Below are 15,852 nucleotides of genomic sequence, written 5' to 3'. Positions count from 1 at the left end.
TATTTCAGGCACTTATGAAACTGGAATCGCCCCGAATATTGGCTTTGCAGCAGCCTTTGCGATTAGCACCTACCAACCAATCTATTCGCAGCTTACAGTTGCTTTCGTCTCGAAAAACAAACTCTTCGTTTAAATGCTTTTTACTGAATGAAACCCTGCACCTATGTTATCAGAACTAATTGGCTCAAGTGGCATGTTCCTCTAGTTATTTGGAGATTCGTGCCATGCCGTAGCTTCTCATCAACTTCCTGGTGGAAAGGGAAGGATAAAAGGAACATGGAAGGGAATTGGGAATTGGATGAGGTGGGAAAACAGCACAAAACTTAAAGAAATAAATCGTCCTGCATCCCCGAAAGGATGCTGAACGATCTGCTGGTGCCGAAATTCACGGTTGATAAAACCTCCAGCCACCGTGAGGCCTTAGAGATTTTACAAATGCGGAACCATTCTGCATTCCCCGAAGAATGCAGAACGATTTCTTCCCGAATATGAACTTGAATTAATTTGACACTTTAGAAGACAAAAAATACCTTATTTTCATATATAGCTAATAAATGACTTACATGATACGAATATTTTTCAATGAAAAAACCCAATGTATGAACATATTTTGAAAAAAAAATTTTAAAATATCTCCTCCGCCTTTTTTATAAACATGCTCGAAAATATTTTCTGTCAAATACAAGAAACGGATTTGTTTTCGTTTGCCTCAATGTTAGATATAGCAGTTTAAAAATAACCTGTTTTTGAACTAGTTTTGCTCATAACTTCGGTTCAGAAAACGCTACCTGAATACGCCAGTCATTAAAAAATTGGTTTTAACAAACTCTAAAAGATGTTCGAAGATACCTATACGAAAAGAGAAAAATATAAATGCTAGAGCAAAAAATGTGATTTTTTTGAGGAACACCCTAAGTTGCTCTTTAAAATTGGCTGTAACACTAAAACCGTTGCAGATACTACTATGGTGTCCTCAGCAAAGCTGCTCGACATAAGTTTATCTACAATTTTGCCGAAGAATGCAGTCCTCTATCTCAATACATCCGGAAAATAAGTTTTGGATCACCTTAATAATAAGAGCCACCCTAATACCATGCACATCGACATATGGCTTATCTTCACTGATCATTTGTTTTGAAGACATCATAGCTCTAAAGTATAAGGTTAAGCCACAAATGTTTTTGTCCCCCTAAATTGTGGATCCGGACCACCGTGCAATGCAATTTAACTCGGAAATTTTAAAATTTCCGATCTTTTACCTTTTTTTGAGATTCTACGGCAAACCTACAACAAAATAAGAATTTTAGTTATCAATTGCCTTTGGGTTGTGCATAAAAATTGTTTAGATCTTTTGTCCAATACAAAAATATAACTATTTTTAGAGTTTTAGGTTATTTACTAAAATTTTTAAAATTTTCACTGAAATCCAAGTTTCAGTTTTTTATGTAAATTTTGTTTATAATAAATTTCCAACTAAAATAATAAAAAATATATGTCATAAAATTTAAAAGTTTTGATTTGATTTTGTTTGGCAAAATTTTCCCAATAATAGAAATTCTCTGTATTTGTACCAAATTTCTTGAGCTTCTTTGAACGGATGTATAATTTTGGTCATCAATACATTGTTTCTGGTAATGATTCCAATATTTTGAATCAAAAACATGTACATGTCATCGCTTTAATTTTTGAGTTATATACAAACTTGTGAAAAAAATGAAAAATTCATATGTATTTAAAAATTCATCGATTTTTTAATGTTTTCTTTTGATTGTGCAGGAATGGCAGTTGAGCGAAAATTGTAGCTGGTATCACTAGCAATCGAATGATGTGTAAAAAAATATAGGTCATCGCTTTGAATTTCGAGATATTTACGATCATTGTAAAAAGTCTTATCTTTTCTTAGGTCATCTATCTACAGTTTTCATTATAACTTTGGGGAGACAACCCTATTTCCCGTTTTTTTAGGCGCATTTTATTTGTAGTACTTTTCCAATGGTGAACAAATTTTGAAGATCGGTTGACTAACAACAAAGTTATGACTCGGTAAAGTTGAGGTTCTCAATATCCGACTCGCGATGCAGGTGCCGCATGAATGCAGATAGGGCACATTTTGAGCTTGAAAAAAAACTTGGAACGGGAAAAATCAGATTTTCATCAGTTTTTCCTGAACGATCGTCAATATTGATATACTTAAAATAATCTACAAACCTCACAAAATTTATCGAAATTGGTCAAGTAACAACTGAGCTATGATAGCTCAAAGTTACCGCGTAACTTTTTTAGGCTAGGTATTAGGAGTGCTAATGCGTCTGAAGAATGGAATCGGCTAGAATCAACTCCAAATGAAGAAAACAAAGTGCTTTCACACCAAGATAATGCGCCATGTCACAAGTCACGCTCCCTACCAAATCGCAATGGCATTGAATTGCTGCGAGAACCCACACTAATTACCAGATATAACAAATGCTTATTTCGAGTCTAGAGATAAATCGTTCAACGAGAAAAGTATTGAAATGTTAGAGAAGCGCTTCAAGGAATGTGTAGCTCTGGAAGGGCTGCAGTGGTTCTTGAAACATCGCAGAGTACATGGCCGGTGGAAGAGATGGATAAGGTTGGTACTAACGCCCACCTAAAATTATCACCAACCTGAAATTTGGAGTAAAAATCAATAATAATACTAATAATAACAATAATAACAAACAATAATTTTTTGTAACTCGGAATAACAAACAAAATGGATTGTGAAAGCTTTATTATATCGTATTTAAATGTCCATTAGAATTGAAGAAAAAATGGTGAGTCGTACCCTCACTATGAGAAATTGCCCATCGGCTTTTAACACATTACGTCGACCGTGAGATTTATATTTATGAGTTTTTCTTAGTTAGTCCCGAGACTTATTGATCCCCATGTTATCTTATTCAGAACTCGTAAACTCGTTTTCAGATATGCTGGTCATTGGATAGGACTGGAGCTGAAATTCATGCAAAAGTTTTAAGCAATGTCGACTATGTTTGCGAAATGTATATATTATTATCAACAAACCTTATGATCAAAAACGAACCGCAATTTTCATTTTAAAATTCCCGCGCTTGTCCAATCGGTAAACTTTTATTCTCTCAACGTTGGCAATACCTTTATACACATTCTGTCAAATTTTGACACATATCGTACGATTAGTTTTTGTTTGGCGTCTATACAAAGAAGTTGAAAAATTTTCGTGTGGCGATTTTTATAATGGATGAAAATTTAGAACAACGTGCGTGCATCAAATTTTGTGTTGCAAATGGATTTAAGTGTTCCGAAACGTTGAAAATGTTAGAAAAGGCGAATCGTGTCTAGGAAAAACACAGGCATACGAGTGGTATAAACGCTTCAAAGATGGTCGCACAAGCTTGGATCATGATGAGATCCCTGGCCGCCCAACATCATCTGTTACTGAAGAAAACATTGAATCGGCGAAGCAAATCGTGTTGCAAAATCGTTCTGTACCGATTAGAGAGATTGCTGTGTTGTTGGGCATCTCTTATGGATCAGCCGAATACATTTTAACTGATGTTTTGGGTTTGAAACGCGTCGCTTCTCGGCTGGTGCCAAAAAAGCTGAATTTCTTTCAAAAACAGTGTTGTGTTGATGAGGCCAAAGAGATGATTTCCAACGCAGATAGTGACCCCACATTCATCGAATGCATCATAACTGGTGATGAGGTGTGGATCTATGAATATGACGTCGAAACCGCACAACAATCGACCGAAGGCTTCGAAGGCGAGCCGTTGTTCAAAATTTTCATCCATTATAAAAATCGCCACACGAAAATTTTTCAACTTCTTTGTATAGACGCCAAACAAAAACTAATCGTACGATATGCGTCAAAATTTGACAGAATGTGTATAAAAGTGTTGCCAACGTTGAGAGAATAAAAGTTTACCAATTGGACAAGCGCGGGAATTTTAAAATGAAAATTCCGGAACTTTTTTTGATCATAAGGTACATATCAGATTCCTTGCTTTAGTTCTGTTTGTATATGCAATTGAACAATTGCTTTGGAAATATATTTCTTTTGTGGAATTTTTATGTCAACAGATTTCACCGGCGATTCATAGCGCACAGAACCATAAAAACATTTTTTAAAAACCTGTTTTAATCCACCTAGTGGTGTAATGATCCCTTCTCATATATAATAATATGGTATTCTATTCGAAATGTTTCTCTTCGATTTTGAAGATTTTATACGATTTTTCATCGTACTCTAGACGACGACTTAAATTTTTTACGGGTTTTTTTCGCCGGTTGTACAATACTTTTTTAACACACTTTTCCCTATAACTCCGGAACCAGAAGTCGCATCCAGACGAAATTCAGGAATTTTGTTTGGCACCGTGAGACCTTTCATTTGAATCTAAGTATGTGGAAATCGGTCAAACCATCTCTGAGAAAAGTGAGTGAGATTAATTTTTGAATATATGACCACTATTTTCAGTGCTTCCGGAACCGGAGACCGGGAACCAGGATAGTCGAAATTAGTTTGTTTAGTAACCTACTGACAATGCCTATCGATTTGTGGAGTGTTAAGTCCTATTTTGAAAAAAATTTGCTGTTTTTGTTTCGCCGGTTTAAGTGACGGTGCAAAATATTAAACACACTTTACATTGTAACTCCGAAACCGGAAGTCCGATCCGGATGAAATTCAGGAATTACGCATGGAACTGTGACACCTTTCGTGGGAATTTAAGTTAATAAAAATTGGATGAGCGGTCTCTGAGAAAATCTATTGGACGTTTTTTGTTCATTTTACACATTTTACCCCATAACTCCCGAACCGGAAGTTGGATTCAGATGAAATTCATTATTTACATATAAGACTACAAGGCCTTTAATTTAAATCTTAGTTGAAGAAAATCGGTTGAGAGGTCTCTGAGAAAATCGAGTGCTCTTTTTCTTCATTTTTTTGCACATTTTACCCGTTTACGGTTACTCCCGAACCGAAAGTCCGATCCGAGTAAAATTCACACACAATTGGCCCTCCGAGCCTCGGTTAAAAAGTCAGTTTTCACAGTGATTGCATAACCTTTCTATATGAGAAAGGCAAAACTCATCTTTCAATTCAATCAACAAAAGTGATCGTACCCGTTTCGCAATATTTTATCCCGATACGACTTCCGGTTCCGGAATTACAGGGTGCTGCAAAAAAAATGAAAAAAAAATGTCACTCACTGTTCTCAACGATAGCGGGACCGATTTCCACAAACTTAGATTCCAACGGAAGGTCTTATGGTTTCATGGATCGCTATTTAACGTTGTTCCGATCCGACTTCCGATTCCGGATTTACAAGTGAATAAGTTTAAATTTATGAAAAATTCGCACTTAATTTTTTCGACAATTTCTTAACCGATTTTTACAAACAAAGATGTAAATAAAAGGTCTTAGAATTCTTTAAAAAGTCCCTGAAAAGTTGATCCAGAATTAACTTCCGGTTCCGGTATTACAGTGCGATTAGTGGAAATTTTCAATTTCAAGAGTATTTTTTCACAAGTGATGGTGAAACGAGGTGCACATTTTTATAAAACTTACTGCTAAATTCATCTAGTTGACAGATCCTGTTAGTTAGTGAACATATAAATCTACTTTGGGTCTACTAGTTTCCGGTTTCCGCTTCTGAAAGAACCAATAATAGTGAAGAAAAGTTCGAAAAACTTTGATTTCTCAGCAACGGTTAAACCGATTTTAACCAATCATGATTCAAATTAAAGCCCTCGTTGACACTCATCGCCCTATAATTTCGGAACCGGAAGTCGGATCTCGATGAAATGGCACAGTATTATGATTTGTGAAAATCGTTTGCTGAGAAATCGAAGTGAGTTCCGGATTTGGAGCTTTTCTTCACTATTATCGGTGCTTCCGGAAGCGGAAACTGAGGACTAGAAGTCCCGAAGTAGATTTATATATCCACTAACTAACAAATCTGCCAACTCGATGAATTTAGTAGTAAGTTTTATAAAATTGTGCACCTCGCCGTGGCTTGTGAAAAATACTTATGAAATTGAAAATTTCCACAAATCGCTTTGTAATACCGGAACCGGGAGTCGGATCTGAATTAACTTTTCGAGGATTTTTTAAAGTATTTCAGGCATTCTTTTATTTGCATCCTAGTTTGTAAAAATCTGTTGAGAAATTTTCGGAAAATTGAGTGCGCATTTTCTCATAGATTTGCACATATTGCCTTGTAATTCCGGAACGGGAAGTCGAATCGAGATTAAATTCAATAGCGATCTATGGGATCGTAAGACCTTTCATTTGAATATGAGTGCAACTCGTTTCAGCCATCTTTGAAAAGATCGAGTGACACACACACACACACTGACATTTGCTCAGTTCAAAAGTCGGTTTTCACACTGATGCAAGATAAAGAAAAGTTTTTACCAACTTTCCATAACTGTTTACAAATTGAAAAGGTTATATTTGTTCATACCCAAGGAAAGTTTCTTATTCTATTCAAGAATGAAAAAAAAATTCTTGACAGAATCTTCTAATGATATTTATGGAAATATGAGCAATATAGTAATATGGTCATCATTACATTAAAAAAGGTTTATTTTGTTTTTGGATTTGATGATTACTGTTCGAGTTATACAAACGTTTATATCGAAATTTGCAGTATTTTTACAATATCTGTCACCAGTGTTGGTGATTGCCGAAAATTTTACAGAAGCTACTCGATATTTATCAATATTGTATACAACATTTTCAATCCGGTAGAAGATGCTACAAGAGCTCGAGTCACTCAATGCATGAACCGCGAGAGAATTTTTCTACATTTCCTCGCTCCACTCCATACTCTGAGTCTTTCACGGCCCCTAAAAAAAATTACAGTCTGATGATGATTGGTGGTGTGTGGAATTTACCAAGAGAGAATCTCAAGTTGACAATTATCGCAGAAAATCGAATCGATGGTTCGACTTGATGATTCATACTAGGTTGCAATATTTCAAAACCCTTGTGTGGAGCATTCACATACATTTTCATAGACACAACTTATACAAGGGTTATATGCACATAGTTAGAATAAGCGGCAATAGTAAAATGATTCTATCGCAGTTATCCACTGACCATACATAATAGCTTTTTGTTTATGTAAAAATTAAAGAAATAGTTAAGGAAATAATTAATAAACTATTGAGATTATTAAAATAAATCATCCGATACTATTCGCTTTTGTTTTTTATTCGCTATTATTAGATAAAATGCGAAATGAACTGTTTGTTTTTTTTTTAATATCGCTGTACTGATGTACTGTTTTTCATAAAAACAACACGCGAGCATTGACCATATCCCAATAGTTGGGATTTTGAACAAAGTACGATGAAATGACGTTTGGAAAATTTACATATTTTTGAAAATTTGACATATTTTTGAATGGAATCGTTTCTGAGTGATTGAAATATTGAATATAGTTTTTTGGCTCGATTTGTTCCTAGTATGGTTCCATTTTAGCAACATAATACTTCGACTTTGACGTGTTAAATCCTATATTTTCAAGTTCAAAGTGATACCCAGTACAATTTTATAAGTAATTCGATTGTAACTGTCTTCAACAACAACAAAAAACATATTTTTCATATCACTCAAATATATTCAAGAGAATATGTATATTTATTGAAGCTGCCCTGTTTATTTTAATAAATAGTTTGTCCTATTTATTTTAATAAAGCAATCGATTACCATTCCATCTAGTCGCAGTTTTACCTTTTTTATATATATAGAAAATAGGTATAAAATTCGCTCAAACTTTAGAAAAATTTTCCGAGGCTTGGAGGGCCGAATGTCATATACCAATTGATTCAGCTCGACGAACTGCGCAAATGTCCGTGTGTGTGTGTGTGTGTGTGTGTGTGTGTGTGTGTGTGTGTGTGTGTGTGTGTGTGTGTGTGTGTTTGTGTTGTCAACTAAGAGGTCGAGATCTCAGATATGGCTGGACCGATTTTGATCAAACTAGTCGCAAATGAAAGGTTTCTCCGTCACCCTGAACGCTATTGAATGGTTTTGAGATCGGATGTTTACTTTTTGAGTTATACAAATTTTTTGTTTTAAAAATTTTCAGTTTTTTGACAGTATCTGTCACAATTGACCTTGAACACAAAATATATTTTCAGACTTAGATTCCACACGGTAATACCTATCCAACAAGCCATAGATTGTTGAAATCCGTCCATTTTTAACGGAAATATCGAAATTTTTGTGTAAGCGACTTTTTCCCCTATTCCAGCAGTAGAAGTTTTGAGGGCTGTCTGGCAAAGAAATGCTTGAGAGCAACATAAAACACGATTTTTTATACTGTTACATACATTTGTTTCAAAGTACCCAAAAGACTGTGTACAGCATGATATTTTTTCTCGGACCGATTTTAGCACGGTTCGTTTTTAGCAACATAATCGTTCGAATATGCCATATGTAAACCGGATGATGACAGGATTTTCGAGTTGAAAGCAATTCCATAATAATATTGATTTGAACTACTTACAGCAATAAATGCTGGAAGAACATAACATCCACATATCCATATAAACGCGAAGAAATGGATCCATATAGCATTCGAATCAGTTCGTCGAGACCAGCAAATGCAAAATTTCCTTTCACTCATAATTTCACTCAATTTTTTTTCGGAGATGACTCAATCGTTTTCTAAAAATTCAGATTCATATGAAATGTCGTATACTCCCAAACAAGGTTCCTGAATTATGTTTGGTTCCGACCTCTGGTTCCGGAACTACAGGATGATATGCGAAACGAAATTAAAACTGTGTAACTCATTTTTCTCGTGAATGGCTGAACCGATCTAAGATTCAAATGAAATCTAAGAATCATCTAAGATTCAAATGAAAAGTTTTAAGATTTCAGTCAGATCCAACTTCCGGCTTGTCTATTCCACACAAATTAATCAGGTTTATCGGGTTAGCAGATTTGGATAGTCGATAACCAAATAAACTTATTTCATTTTTGGTTGTATTCAGTTTTCGTTTCGGAAAGCACCCAAAAATTTAATTCGCACTACGATTCCTCACAGATGTCTACATTGATTTTCAAACATTTTGAAACAAATGTAAATTATGCAGCTACTCAGGTGAATTTGTCTGACTTCCGCTACACCAAATTTCAAATTCCGGTTCCAGTATCGAACCGTTTCTCAAAGCTCAATCGTTTTCTCAAAAAAAGCCAAATCGAATTTCAGAAACAAAAATTCAAATTAAAAAAAATCCAAGTTTATCCAACTCTGACTTCCGATTCTGGAATTGTAGGATGATGAATTTTTAAAATTCAAGGCGATATAGATTTGCAGTTTCGATATTACAGAGTAATGAGTGATTAAAATCTCAAATTGCCACTTAAAACGACGGTCATTAAAATAATGTCATGAAAACTGAAACACCGAAGAATATTCATGCAAAAAACACATGCGGATTGATAAAAAAAGGTATCATCTCACTGCTAGGTGGATTAAGCACGTTTTTTAAATACAATGTTGATGCAGAAAATATGTGAAACGATGGTAATATTTGGTTCATCCCCATCAGAAATATCCTGTTCATGCTTCCTTACTTAGCTTTTCATAGCCCACTTAGACCTAATGGTCTTTCGAGCCTATTAATTGAAGATAAGTACTGATGATTATACTTATAAGCGGCAATGCGAATGTAATTTGCATGATACAACACTGCCTAGTCCAAATAGTTCAGGTTAAAAAAAATCCGAACCTGTTCAATGCACTTACCTGCATGCTCAGCTTGTCGATTTCGCTTAGCACCCATCCAACGGAACCATCACCCGAACAGACCAGTATTCGGAACGGATCAAAGTGGCGAAACAGTCGAAGACCTAGCCCTGGGCCGGACGATATCAGATCGAACACCTGGGCCGGATTCAGCAGCTGTTTGAAGCGTCGCAGGAATTTGACGCCCTGATTGTCACCGGATTTAGAATTTACAAACACCAGCAACGGTGAAAAGCTGCCGTGTGGTTTGCACACGTCCCAAGCGTCATCGATTCCGATCGAATGCAGTGAGATCGGCGGAACTACCGACACACGGGCAGGCCCGAGCGGACAGGCCACCTGGGCCTGCGGTCGACAGGCGGTGTGTACGGTTGAGCGGCACCAAAGGCAGCGCCAATCCTGCAGTCGCATTACCGACCCACACGTTTTGTCACACACGATGCACTTGGCGGAAACGGGCAGATTACCTTCCATCCATTGATGCGGCATAACGATGTTCTGGAAAGAATGCAGACATCAATTAATTCTCGCTACCGATCCCAAATTCAATCATCAGCCTTACCCCGTCGGTATCCTCGATGATGTCCTTCCCCACCGATGCCAACGTGGTCCACTTGCAGTTGGATATTGCTTTGGCGGCGCATCGTTTGTGCACCTTGCACTTGCAAACCTCACACGACAATCCATGGGAGGTCACACCGGACAGGGCTTCCCGACACACATTGCAATAGGTTGGCCGTGCGTGAGATGTTGCGTACCTATCAAAAGTAGAGAGAGTAAAAGAATATGTTTGTATGTGTACACATTTAGACGGTTATCGTTTAGGATTTTTGTTTGATCCACTCTAAGCCTACCAGTGGTGGTAACCGGAAAGGAAATCATGCTGATCGGGTGGTCCCGGCTCGAAAAAATCCCTGGACGAGGCCGCTTTCATGGCTTGCAGCCACTCTTCCATTTCACGACGATTTTCTGCACACAACACTAACGAACGGGTGGGAGTGATTAGCTGGAAAGTGATAGAGGAAAAACTTATGTCAGCTTGTAAAAAATTTCAACAAATTTTATCCTTAAAAATAAAACGATCCCGAATCTTTTGCACAATTTCAACCGATGACGATGATGATTATAGGACACGACAAGATATCCCTTTCTGTGAATCTTTTTTTTGTTCTTTGTGAAATGACGCAACATGCCCAGAAATAAACAAAAAAAATTCTTCAGGAACAATGTTACGAAAGGTCTTATTCGGAAGAGAGAATTCTTTGAACTTTCTATCTACCTGCCCAAATTGGGTCGTGGAGGGAGGAAAACCTTCACCGGTAAACGTTATTCAAAGGTATGCTTTATTACTAAACGAGATTTTATGTGTCAGAACGAGTTTCAATTTGCAATTTATTTTCGCTTGCGTCTATTATGTTTCCGGTAATTCCATAAGATGCTGCAGGTGTTTTATTGCTTTTGTCATTGTAATACAGAAATGTCTCGATTTTGTTGGATGTTTTTTGTCAAGGAGCTTTTGCTGAAATAAAAAATTCCTGTTCGGGTTGAGGCAAACATTTAAAATTGTTCAGTAATTAAATTTTTGTTAGACGCTTAAACTTAAACTTTTGAGTTTTAGGTGAATCGTATCTGCAGCAGTAGGAGCTCCTTTTTCGAGGTGTAGCTCCACATCAATTACTGAATAGATACCGGTACTTAAATAAGTAGGGCTGTTAGAATGCGTAAATGCAAATGCGTGATCTAAATGTTGGTAAGGTACAAAATAACTCATCACCAGCGGTTATAAACCAATGTATTTAGTTTCATTCAATTATTGTATATTGATGGAAATAAACTTTACAACATTCCGATCAAATACGACTAGAAGGACACAAATCAATCTTTTATGTAAGCAGCAATTCCACGAGAAAAATATATACATTCTCTAAAAAATTCGTAATATTTGGTAAAATGATTCTCCTTCGAAAAATATTAGACCCATCTTTTTCATTTTGCTATTATGGTGACCAGTTCCTTCCATTTAGTTACTTGTGGATTTTTAATTTAATAATTTAATTACCACAGAACCAATTATTTCAATTTTTAGATATTGAGAGTACAAATAAGTTCGGTCCGTTTACAAAAGATGGCTCTGGCTGTTATGAATATTGAACAGTGACCGCTGATGTCGATAGTTTCAAGAGGTTCGATATCTGTCATTAATATTCAATTCATATTGCTTCGAGTTTTTCAACTGTGTTAATTATGAGAAACTTTCTATGAACTAAGCAGCATTTGCGGGAAGTTTTCTGTTTATATTTTATGTGGAACACATCTTTATTTTCTATATAGGGGTGCAAATCAGAAACTCAAGGAAAACTACACGTAGAAATGTGGTCAGGTTTTAAACACTCACAGCTCAGTATATTGTGTACCAATTAATAATATTAATTCATTATTTGATTGGAAATATTTCTACAATTCGATTTGAATGTATCAAGCCACACATTTTCAATTATAAATGATTGAAATTTTGATTAGTAGCGAGCAGTGTCCTATTTTGTCTGCTAAAAATCTCCGGCATAACGGATTTCCCTGCCATAGACGACGGTTTTGAAGGAGTAAGCGATCAGAGCTGTTAAATGTCACTATCAACGAGCAACTTTGCACGACGAAGATTGGAAAGTTTATGTCACTGGACCGCTGCCAACCAGGCTCTACCATCATATATTGAGTGTCTGAGAGCCGATCTGTCATAACTTAAATTCTCTTGATATTATACTCACCAGGACGATCATTGATTGCCGATGCGATTGATATTATCTTCATTTCTCCTGTCACTGCTTGATTAGGAGAATGAGAGAGAGAACCAAATGCGTCACCTGTCTTTGACTGAGTACACTTCTACTTGGTCATTGAACTATCGAGTATCTCATTTGACAGACACTTTGACCGTACCGATTACAGTAGACGATGATTTTAGTCAGTCTGTAAAGGTCATTTGACATGACTGAAAATTTGCAGCTCTGTAAGCGATATATCAAAGGGAAAGCATCGCTCTGATTGGTCAATCGATGCAAAAGCGAAGCTGTTTGAAGCACGCGAATCTATAAATAGAAGCATAATTATAGCTAACATTTCAGTTCTACGCGTAGCATGCTAGAGGTAGGTTGTTGCTTAACAGCAAGACAAAAAGTGCCATAAACCGGTTTAAAGCTTTAATTGGTATGCTCTGATCTTGTGTCATGCAAGCTCGGATGAAATTCCATGTAATGTCGTTTCGCCTGAGAAATTGACAACTACCCCAGAGTAAATTTTGAGTGCTTAAGATAAATTTCTAATTCATATAAGATGAACTCGATTGATAATGAGAAAAAGTTAATCGCTCCAACCGAAATCGCAGTATGGTAAAGAAATTTAACGCTTTAAAAATAACTTCTTGCAAAAAAACTTGAACACAAGCTTGGCATAGAGAAGCTTTAATATCAAAATTGTATTGCAGGTATGTATTAAGATAAAATTGCGTACATTTGGGATATTAGTGTAATTTCGTCGGCTATAAACAAACAATGTTCGGTGTTGGTTCCTAATCAAGATCAATCTAGGCAGACTCTCGTGCAATTGCGGATTATAAAGTGTGACGATTGATTGAACTGTTTGATTGTAGATCATTAGAAATTTTGGTTTTGGAAGAAAAGTGCAGCTGAAGCGAATCAAATGCTTGTGGATGCTTATGACGATAATGCGCCAACTGATAAATTATGTAGAAAATGGTTTCGACGTTCCAAGAATGGAGATTTCAGCGTTGCAAACAGGCCTCGCTCTGGACAACCAAAAAAATTCAAAGACAAACAGTTGGTTGCAATACTCGATGAAAATCTGTATCAAACGCAAAATAGTCTTTCAGAATTATTGGAAGTGACTAAACAAGCAGTGTCTGTATGATTAATAAACATGGGAATGATTCAAACGCAAGGCAGTTAGGTGTTTTTTGAACAGAAACCGAGAGACATTGAAATGGTGTTGTGTACTATGAGCTGCTTCAACCAAGCGAAACAATGACGGGCGACCGGTAGGGGAAAGTCTTATAAAGCGCCCCTGCTAGCCAAAATGCCCCCTTTCCTTTCTTAAGCATTGAAGACTTTTCTGAACCAAAGTTTTATCATTAACACTATCTTTTCGTAGGATCTTTCTGCTATGCAAGTTTGGTGGTTGTCGTTTGCAGGAAAGTATGAAAAAACTAAAAAATTCATTTAGCAGCTTTTCGATGTAAAGTTTTGCTTCGACTAAAAATATGTTTTATCCGCTATTTCTTTGACATACTGATTATCTCAAAACAGTAACTTTATGGACATTTCAAGAAGCATAATGCATCATTGTTGTAGGATAAAATGTCTTTTGTTGTGTGTCATGCCATTGATTTGTTGTGGACATATTTTACGGCTGCTGGGGCATTATGTCTGAGGCGAGCGAAAAAAACTAAGAATGTGGCCGTTTTGGAAAATGTGTTTATATCAATCAATTCTCATCTTTTCTATTGGAGTCATTGAAAATTATGTTCCTCATCCGTATTGCAATGAAATACATACATTCTCGAGGAAAATATATCAATACACTTGGAAATATCTCAATGTTTTCTTAAGGGGGGCATATTATAACACTTTACCCTATAGCTTTTAATTGATGCGTTTGAGCCATGCATTACGAGAAGAACGACCGGAATGCAAACAAAGACATGATAAAGTTGTTATTCTGCATCACAACACTCGGCCGCATGTCACAAAGTCGTGAAAAAATATTTGGAAACGCTTAAGTGTGATACTTTGCCACACCCGCCGTATTCTCCTGACATTGCTCCTTCTGATTACTGGTTGTTCCAACGAATGCTGCACGATCTGGCAGGTTTACTTCTTTCACAGAAATCAAAAAACTTGCCTGAGAGGTGGGAAAAAGTTGCAAACCAGCAATGAGCTATACTTTAATTAATCTTTAAATTTTTTTATTTTGAAATAGATGCATTTTTGAACGAATTAATTTGTACTCCCAATATGTTGTCTAGAAATATCAATAGTTTCTAGGAAAAAGGCGTAGATATGATAAAGTTGTAGTTCTGTGGTTGAAAAAGCCAATTGTAAGTTTGTAGCGGTTTTCATGGTTGTAGATAGAGGACGCTTTATTTTTAATATTTTTGTTCTAATCATTTTGTATATTTTTTTTATAACATATTGGAAATTTTGTGAAGTGAAATTTTTCGTTTTAGAACAAATTTTTTTTGAAAATATATTACCGACCGAACCTTTATTCAATCACGGAAAATTTCGTTTGACTTATTCTTTTGATGTGCTATGTTGAAAAGTCCACATCATTGAAAAAATTATAGTAACGTGTTGCGCCTTCTATCCACAAAGCATAAAAACCATTAGAAACTCATACAATTATTATTATAATGAATTATTATCTTTCTTGGCCATGAGGGAGCGGACAATTTAGTCAAGTGTGGTGCTCTTGAGGGTAAAAGTTATGAGCGACCAGTTGCTTTCATTCTATAGTGCGGAATCACCAAAAATAAATCATCCATTGTGCTTGTGGCGAAGTTTGTCACTATTCTAATCACGTCGTTTGGACATGTGTCGAGCATCGTGAAGTCAGGTTTAAGTAGATAAATACTTTGCGTATTCAAACTGGATTACCAATTCATATGACCCTCAGTGAACTTCTGTCATCAACCCTGGTCGGTACCTGCAATCTATTCCGGAAGCATTTTAGTAGCGTTTTCTGTAAAGAAGTCGTCAACAGCCATCATCACAACGACCATGATTATTGACTTTCTAACTAACAATTGCAATCACTACATAACTGAACCGCAGCACGGATTTATGCCAAACGATCTACATCTACAAATTAAGTATCCCACACTTTGTTTATCATTCGATCTATTTAATCGCGTTTTTCAGGTCGTCGGTATTTACACACATTTTACGGCAGCGTTTGATAAAATAAACCATCAAATAGTAATAGCTAAACTTGACAGCCTTGGCTTTAAGGGGAGGGGGGGAGGGGGGTAGGGTCTAACACTTTTGAAAAATCATTTATTATTTTCTTTGTA

The 15,852-nt window shown here is 36.2% G+C and overlaps 1 protein-coding gene across 1 annotated transcript in view; it reads right to left on the bottom strand.

Moving 5' to 3' along the window:
* The window catches only part of LOC131430731 (diacylglycerol kinase eta), a 311,690-nt gene that overhangs the window by 182,012 nt on the left and 113,826 nt on the right, over positions 1 to 15,852 (bottom strand). Inside the window, exons 4-6 of the mRNA XM_058595923.1 lie at positions 10,622 to 10,773; positions 10,330 to 10,525; positions 9,768 to 10,265 (exon numbers count right to left, since the gene is read on the bottom strand). Coding sequence (XP_058451906.1) covers positions 9,768 to 10,265; positions 10,330 to 10,525; positions 10,622 to 10,773 — 846 coding nt within the window. The remainder of the gene's footprint in view (positions 1 to 9,767; positions 10,266 to 10,329; positions 10,526 to 10,621; positions 10,774 to 15,852) is intronic.

Source organism: Malaya genurostris, chromosome 2 (genome assembly GCF_030247185.1).
Source record: "Malaya genurostris strain Urasoe2022 chromosome 2, Malgen_1.1, whole genome shotgun sequence".
NCBI classification, from domain to species: Eukaryota; Metazoa; Arthropoda; class Insecta; order Diptera; family Culicidae; genus Malaya; species Malaya genurostris.
The sequence above is the reverse complement of the archived record's forward strand: the minus strand, read 5'-3'. Positions and strand labels throughout refer to the sequence as shown.